Source organism: Fulmarus glacialis, unplaced genomic scaffold, assembly GCF_000690835.1.
Source record: "Fulmarus glacialis isolate BGI_N327 unplaced genomic scaffold, ASM69083v1 scaffold11238, whole genome shotgun sequence".
Classification (NCBI taxonomy): Eukaryota; Metazoa; Chordata; class Aves; order Procellariiformes; family Procellariidae; genus Fulmarus; species Fulmarus glacialis.
In genome coordinates, this window is record NW_009230161.1 from 1,902 (window position 1) to 11,000 (window position 9,099).

At 36.5% G+C, this 9,099-nt stretch overlaps 1 protein-coding gene across 1 annotated transcript in view; it reads left to right on the forward strand.

Annotated features, from left to right (window-relative positions):
* Positions 1-252: 252 nt before the first annotated feature.
* SH3TC1 (SH3 domain and tetratricopeptide repeats 1) overlaps positions 253-9,099 on the forward strand; it is a 28,173-nt gene continuing 19,326 nt past the window's right edge. The window contains exons 1-4 of the mRNA XM_009584120.1: positions 253-357; positions 2,102-2,312; positions 4,804-4,878; positions 7,107-7,234. Of these exons, the coding sequence (XP_009582415.1) occupies positions 253-357; positions 2,102-2,312; positions 4,804-4,878; positions 7,107-7,234 (519 nt within the window). The remainder of the gene's footprint in view (positions 358-2,101; positions 2,313-4,803; positions 4,879-7,106; positions 7,235-9,099) is intronic.

Below are 9,099 nucleotides of genomic sequence, written 5' to 3' on the forward strand. Positions count from 1 at the left end.
CAATATCTTTTCTCCAACTCAACTGAATTCTAAGAATTCAAGTCACAGTATATTTGTTTTCCTAAATTTTGTGGAGGATGATATTTCTGCTTGTAGATAGGAGCTGATGGAAAAAAAAAAAAATTCTGAACACTGAATTTCATTTCTGGGATTAAGGATAATCCTGATCTAAAAATAACAACTGGTTTTGGATTCATAGAACAACATAATTTAAACAACCACCTTTGGAATTTAATTATCCTTAATATCACAATGTTTACATCTTCATCAACAGGACACAGCAGTATTTACAAAATACATGCAGAAGAGTGTTTAATTCTTAAGTGTGAAAATTACAATGCATTACATATAATACTGGTACAGTACTGAGAAGAATGGTGCTAGCTACTGTCATTACTTTAAAGAAAAGATCAGCTAAATAAATGGAAAAGCATATCCCTAGCAAAGTGAGTTTGGTCTCTGGCAGGCCTTTATTTTTAATCATTTATAACTAGGTCATCAAGTCTGCTAAGCAGTTTTCCAGGGAAGTTAGCAAGAGAAACTGAGATCTGAAGTCAGAACTACAATGTTAACTAAGTATGTTAGTGGAAATACTCTTTTCTGAGAAAAGGCATCAAAATCACTTGTGTTTGAGTTACTATCTATGTTTCATAGGTATATATGAATTTATCCACATAACTTTATATGGAGAACTGCGAAGCTACACCACAAAGGATCTTTTCAAAATCAGCCTCACCACTCTGATAGGCACTTTCAAATAAATGGCAAAATGGGACAATGAAAACCTTAAAACAATATCCAGCCTAGATTTCTGCATACTTCATTAACTTATGCTCTTGTGGTAGGTATGGTTATGGTTTAATTCTCTGAGCTGGTCATACCACCTGTATGTATACCTCATTAATTTTTTATAATTGCATAACATGCTTCTGTCTATATATAGTTTACTGCTTATTCAAGTGCTCCATGGGCTAAAGGTCTCAATGTCTGCAAAACAGAGTGTGAAAGTTGTGTAAACAGATCCCTGCCTTCTCGGGCGTACCTGCCCACCATGGCAGACAGCTAGGAGCTGTTGCTGCTGTTCATGTTGGCGCCCAGTTTGCTCAGGTTTAGAGATTTATGTCATGAAGCTTGGAGGGTGAGAAGTGTTGGAAGGCACCTATGTGAAGGAGCAGGCCAAAACAATGTCCTTTGGGATATCCCATTGCATGGAGAACAGAGAAGGGAGAAATTTCCAGACCAGTCTGAAGGCAGATCGTAAGGGGATACTAGGTGACCAGGCACTAGTCTGAGGTTTTGGCAGAGCAAAAGTAATCTTCCCTCAACACCTTCAGTTTTAACCAATTTTTGCTAGAAATCAAATGAGAGAGGTGATTTTGCAAAGATTACAAGTTTGTGTACTCATAATGAATGCAGCTCGTTAATGAGTATGGCTGGAGTAATTTGGATGAAGTCCAAGTGACAGGACTAAAGCAAAACCTATCCTGTGGCTTTATGAAATCAATTAAAGAGGCACGTGAGAGCCCGCTGAGGAAAAGGGTCTAAATATCAGTGGGGCATGTGCTGGCTACATGAGTCACGTCCTTTGCGGATACATTGGCTAATTTATAAAAAAAGTTGGATTTATAAAAACCTTCCTGCTTGTTTGAATTAAGCATGCCGTGCCTGTTCCATTCTCGTCACCTTTAGAAAATGATGTTTTTCCCCTGCATTGCCTCTGTTAATGTGAATGATGCTATCCCTTGGAGGCTCTGCATTACAGCTGGCCAAGAATGAATAATTAGCAGTGGGCACAAGTACATTTCACTTCAGGCCCTGGATTGTTGCTATTAGGCAAATCTATTGCTTTGTTGCTAAAGCAGTGATGCCACCTGATTGCAGGAGCTTTTTCTGGGATGAATTTCTGGGTGTTATACAACAATTCTTCTCAAAGAAGTCTAAAGCAAATACTTTAATATAAATTATAATTAAAAAATAACTCCTGCGGGAGTGGGACAGCTCTTGAATATGTGCATGTATTCTGACTTTTTAAAAAAATATATTATTGAATTTTCTCTCAGATTGTTGATAATGCTAACTGCATTACTGTGAGGAATTGCAGATTATGGAGAGTTTGGCAGCGGCAGGCAGCGAGTCCGTGCTCAGCGCTAACGCCATCATCCCTAGTCTAGAGAGAAAGCAAGACAGGAACTTGGAGAGGAAAGAAATGGAGCAGGGAAGGTGCAGGTCTGACTGGAAACGTGCGGAGGCCAATGCTGCCATCAGCACTGTCAGGGATGGAGTCAGGATGGACACGTTGCAAGAACAAATAGGTAAGACCTCAATCAATATATCCTGGTCACTCTGCTCTTGACTTTTCTTCGCGTTTAAATTACTGTGTTCTTTAAACATTGCTTGCTGTGCACAAGCAAAGAACTGTCATGTGTTTTACAGATGAGCTTTTCTTTGAAATACATCTACAACTGTTAAACAAAAGAAACAGCATGGCAATGCTGCATAGATTGGACTCTTAAACGATCTAAATTGACGTTCACTTTCGGCAGACAAATGGATTCTCTATTAGTTAAGATAAGCTGAGATGAAAATGATCCAAACCCAAGAGCCAGAATACTGAAATATAAGTTCTTTGTCTAGCACTATTTGCTATAGTGTCTAAGATTCAGAATCAAAGATGAGTTAGACTGCATGTTTCTATTTTAATAAAATTCTCAGATTTCTGTTTTTCATCAAAAGGTGTAATATTATCTTTATTTTTCTGCAAATGAAAACATACTTCATGCAGTAAAAACATGCAAGTCGGAAACACTTTTTGGGTGGAAGGGTGGAGTGGCATAGGTGGCTGTGTCTCAAAATCAGTGGCCAGACTTACTTTATAGTAGGCCCGAGAGCTTTCTGAATTTCAAGCAATCATAGAAAAACTATTTCATTTTAAATTATATGTCCTATGGCTTAGACAACGTCTTTCTGTTCACAATTGCAACTCTGCTGACATCAAAGAATATGGGGTACAATCCCAGGGCAGTATAAAGTTTCTCTTCAGCTTGCCAAGAAGTATGCAAGTCATCCCATTAATTAGGAATGGGGTATGGAGTTCATGTTAAGTCTTTGAATCTAATTATAGCACTTTAAACAGTCTCAATGTTTAAAAGGTATTTATAGTAACTCTTACGCTTTTGCTCAAATTTAATAGCAAACTATTATTTGTAATTAAACTCCCATGAGTAATAAAATGCTTGCTCAGAGTTTTTGCTTTGTCCTAAAAGTCGTAGAAATTAGGTTTAGTTTTTAAATAAAATATTACCTTCTTGCTATTCATGTCTTGATAAATACCTTTCAAGGAAAGTCCATAACTGGTAGTACCAAAATAATAGTAACAGCAAGTTCATATACCAAAACCATAGGCTAATTGTCCTTATCAACTGTTAAATGATGATCAAAGCGATTGATAACATGTTGTCAAAGTTTTGACAATTGCTCTGTTTGTACTTCTGACTAAAACAAGAAAAAGCAGAACTACAACTAAGTATGGTCCCAGAAGTTGTGGGGAACTTAAATTTATAATGTTCCTTAAACACAGTCAGCCTACACTGCAGTGAGCTTACTATCAAATTTCTGTTTAAGAAACAAATATCATTGACTCCAGATTAAAAAAGTCAAACAAAAAAACCCCAACACCCCTGTCAAACACCAACCAAAACCCAACAAAACCCAGTGCTTGGGAACTGAAATTTCTGATTTTGGTATACGCTAATAAGTGGCTTTAAAGATGATGTTTTTATTGCTTACTGCCTTTTTTTTCTGAAGTAGGAAAATTCTGTGTTTATGTATCCTTATTTATTTGCATGACTTTGTTCATGTAACGTTAACAGACGCACCTGAGGGAAGATGCAGAAGACTTAGAAATTACCATGTCCTATTATGTTACAAGTTTTTTCTTAAAAGCAGAGCTGCAGAGGAAAATGTCTTAGGATACATGAAAATTGCCTCAGAAGTTTTCTTTTAAAAATTGAAGATCTATTTCTCCCACTTTTATTCTTAGAAATATTAAGCCTTGTCTTCATTGATTTTTGTCAAGGGAACCTTGAGAAAATGGAATTGGTTGGAGTGTTTCTTCAGCATGAAAATGTATCATTTCCAAAAGGACTGGAAGAAATACGGGCCGAAAAAGAAAAAAGCAGATTATTATTAACATAAAATATACTTATTTTGTATTATTTTTCTAAAACTTCAAATCACTTGTTTTTACATTACCCCCTCCCAAGTATTAAGCTTGTAACAAAGAGAAGGATTATTTCTCTCCATGTACAAATTGGTACAAGGCACTCATGTCATTGCCAATTTATACCACTGAAGCTTCAGTGGAGGCCACTTTTTAGTATAGATGCAAGGGAAGAGAAAATGAAGTCTGACCCTCGCTCCCTCCCAAATGGGACTTCAGTTTCGTGAGAGGCTATCTTTCCACCAATTCTCCATCATCTTGAAGCTTCACAGCAAAATGATGAAATCAAGATTTAACTTCCTCCCCAGTAGGAGAGACATGATCTTCAGATACTTTTTGGGCGTTTTGGGAATTATATAGCAGGAAGGGGAAAAAATAGTTATTTTCTTTTAGTAATTATCCAATGCATCAGATGCTTTCAAAGTTGGGGTGGTTTTTTTTGTTTCGGGTTTTTTTGTTTGGTTGGTTGGTTTTGCTTTTTTTTCGGTTTTGTTTGTTTGTTTTTGTTGTTGTTTTTTTTCCCCAGTGTGATTTATATGGACTTAGAAAATACACTTAACCATTCCTTTCATTTATCATAATAGAGTGTTCTCAAAGTGAAAAATGCACAAATGTCAGTTCAAGGACCCTTCCCAGTCAAGCAGAGACTTTTCCAACTGGTAAGACATTTTCTTCCATCATATTTTAAAAATATAAAGCTTTTCTCATTGCTTACTTTTTTTTTCAATTGAGACAACTACGTCAACAACATTTGCAGTTGTCACTCCTGTAACTTTATAACGTACTTCATGGTACCTGTGAAGCTACATAAGATTTGTTGAGAATCTCTCATAAAAAGAGAGAATTAACTTATTAACTTCTGTAAAAGTCAGAAACAATTTATGGACTATATTGTAATGGCTAATAAAAAAAAGAAAAGCAAATAAAAAGTTAATTGCTTATTTTATGTATAGGTTTCAATTCTTCAAATGGCTTATTTTTTTAAGTTTGTGGCCTTTCCAAGTCTTAAATTATTTTTTTTAATGCTGGATTTTCAATGAAGTTGCAATTGAGTGCAGTTTTCCAGTAAGTAGGTACAGCAGGCTTCCCTTCTGGAGTGCTCATGGCCTGCTCTGTGCATTGAGGGTCTAGTCACGTTTCCCTTCTCTTGCTTGTGGAGGAAGAGAAATAACTATCAAAAAACAACACTGGGATGCACTCTGCTTTCTGGCTTGACCTGACAAATCACATCAGTGGTAGACAGTCTCCCCCAGGCATGTGGTTATCGGTAGTTAAATTATTTGTGCTTATGTACCTCTTTGTCTCACTCCGTACAAAATTTGGGTTCTCCTTAAATGGGGGTATGGATCAGAGCTCACAGAAGCAGACAGGAAGATTAACATAGGTAAGGTGGGTTTTTGGACCATGTTTCATTTCCATAAGACATTACTAATAGTTCTTTTGGCAGAAGCAGCCATATTTCAGTTGTTTTAATTCAATGTAGTTATTATTTCAGTAATATTAACTTTATATAAGACTTAAATATATAACAGTAGAAACACAATTTAACTTGGAGTCAATTTGATTATGTAAAACAAACATTTAAATTTTTAAGTAATAGTCTTCTCTTGTGCCAGTATCTTTTATGGCTGCAGGTAAAATGAAAAGGTCAACAATATTGTTACCTAACAGTGATCCAAGTAACATTCAAAGACTAGTTTGTGTTCTTTGTACGAACAATCGATCATATGACCACAGCTTAAACAAAGAGGTGTTGTAACTCAGTAACACTGCTTTATATTTCTGAGCCACCCTTCTTGGCGTTAAAGTAATGAGTAATTTAGGCACAAGTCATCATAAAACTCCTGGAGACATACATAGGAAGCCCTCTGAAACAGATAAAGATGCAGCTTATTAGACTAGAATGTGAAAAATATCTATTTTACCTGATTACAAGGTGAAACTCAGAGGAGCTGGCATATTTTAGGATATACAACAATCCCATTTATTGCTGGAAGCGTGACTTATTTACACATTTGCAATTGGAATTCTTCCTGAGTGGGTATTATTGGCTTATATGTGCCCATCTGGGTATCTGAAAATTTATGAATATGATTTACTGTTATTGAGTTAAATTAACAGACATGCAGAATGAAAGCAGCTTTATCAAAGATGCTCTTTATCTGAGAGAATCTAGCTGAAACTGTACACTTAGCTGTAGTAAAAACTTCTCATAAACAGATGTCAAGATCTGAGAACAGGTATCTAGCTTAGCTGGACCATTTATTTTGGTTGGTACTGCTCAACCGACTTAGCTGAGAAACAGCTTTTTCAATATTCAATTTATAGAAGCCTTCTGAAGTAGTGGGGGTGACATGTCAGATAACCATGAATTTAAGATTAGCATGCAGAGTTGTTGTAACACGCTGAACTATCTATGTTGGTGGGGTTTTTTGTTTTGTTTTTGCAATTCCAGTATCTTTTTGCCTCGATTTTTTAAAAATATGCATGGGATATCTGGAAATCTGGGCATATTCTCAATGTCCGTAGAGCTGTCTAATTTGACAAATTACCAACCTGCTTGCTTTTTTCCTCTTCTCTCTTCTCCATCCCCAGGTGGGTCAGTCCCAAAATTTCTACAGACTTTCACATCACTCTCCTTTGTATAGCTGTAGCCTTTGTTATGCAACCGAGAAAATCTAGTGTAAAATCTAAGTATGCTAGGGTACTATCTCTACTGGATAATAAAAATGAAAAAGAAACATGCAGTAGGTCAATTTTCTGTGTGTCTCTCTCTGAAGCTGAAAAAATAGTTCTTAATGTGGATTCTATGATTTTGAGGGATTTTCTGGTTCTCCAGAGCTGATGCTCAAAACTTGTAGCACTGTAAATGGATATCCTTCTCCAGATATCTCCTTGAAGTTAACAATGGTAAGACGAAAGAGTGGATGCCCAGATCCCAGACTCCAAAGACAGCTCAGAGGGCAGCTCCGTCTTCTGGAAAATGACAGCAGGGAGGTGATGGCAGCTTTCAGTGTAAGTCAATTGTTTGGGAATTGATTTATTTATTCAGAGAATACACTCTGTGCTACTGAAATAATCTGTGAGATATTTGGGTCCCATTTCCATCTGTATGCCTGAATTTGAGTGACCAGAGTTTCCTGTAACCCAAAACCATCTAGAGACATTAGAAATATTGAACCATTGAAAAAGACTGGAACACCAAATTGATGTAAAATAAATAAACCCAGCTAAATCAGGCATTGAAGGGTTTTATTTTAAATATGTTCTGCTTTGATTTACATCAAAGGAAAGAATGGTTTTCTGATTTTTTTTTAATTTGCCCTCACATTGACTCTTCAGTTTCCAGCCACTTGGCGTTATTTGGCATGCAGATTACCCAGGAAGCCCACTGCTAAGCCCAAGAGGAAGTCTGAAGGAGAATAGCATAAATATGGGACTTCCTACGGCTAGATGGCCGTAGCTTTAAATAGCACACAAGAGCGTTGGCATATTTTTATTACTGTCTTTAATTTGTTTGTATATAGGAAACCTGTCCTCTACAACCAATGAGGTTTGCTACAAATACAATTTAAAGTCTCCTCTTTCCTCTTGATGAAAAAGCAGGATGATACCATTTGACCTCTGGTGTCCCGTTTTTGTCTGAGCCATGAGTCCTAGCCTCCTTCACTAGCAAGCCAAACACTGAAATCTTAATTAGTTATGACTTTATGACTGTCTCAGATGCATGTGTTTCTACATGATTTTCCTTTCATGTGTTGTGAACTCTCCATCACCAGCCTGCTGATTTTGTGGCTGTGAAAACAGACTGTACTCCTGCTGCTCTGCTCTGGCTTTAGTTTAGGGGGAGATGGAGAAAGGGAGAAGGGATCAGGAGGAGGAGGAAAACAGCGTACAAATAGACTAGATTTGTGGCCTTATTAGAAACAGACTGGGAAAAGGACTTTGAAGGAAGCAAGATTTATAATAAGTTTCCTTAGAATGTTGTTTTGATATTCAGCAGTGCATAAAGCCCTTGAGGCTGAGATATTTTAGCATGTGTTGGCAATTTATTAATAGATTTCAGGCTCTCATTAATATTTAATCTAGTGTGGAAAGGGGCATGCAGAAGATCAAAGCATTGATAAGGCCTGCCTTTTGAAGAGGCTTAAGCTGGACTTTTGTTTTCAAAAAGGAATTACTACTTTAATCTGTTCATGTTGTGTGAATTGAAAATATGGAAGTTAAACAATTAATTCAGAGATCTTTTAAAATCATGACATAACAGTCATAAAAACAGTGGATCAGCTCCATTGTGCTCAGGTTACAGAAAATGTTTGAGGGACAATTTTTTTTCCCCAGAGTTAGAATCAGTTTCTTGATCAGTCCGTAAATTGTTTTAAGATTTCAATTTTAATGTGATGGGAGCAAGGGTAGAGTACTGGGAAATGATACAGTAGCATTATACCTGTTAGCTTTGCATCTGATTTATTCTCTGAGATACTGGTTCAGATACTTGTCTCACAAATTGCCACAGTTCTTTGTATTTCCCTGAAAGACAGTAGCCAGCATCATTGGAGAGTCCTGTTTTTAAGCTACTAACTGAAGTGCAACCAGACTGTATATTACCACTCTTTGGCTAGAATCCATCAAAATGTATATTTCTTTGGAAATATAAATATAAACCTTATTGGAAGGTTTATGTAGTTGTCCCTCTTAGCATTTCTGAAATTCCTTATACAATCCATCATTATCATTTACAACGGTCATTGCTCATCTTTGTTAAATGCACAATTTAATGCTACTCTAGCAACACGAACCAGTACAAATGCAGAGAAAAGGATCTCACTGCATCTTTTTTTAAAAAATAATACTACAGTATATTTAATTGTCTTAACCAT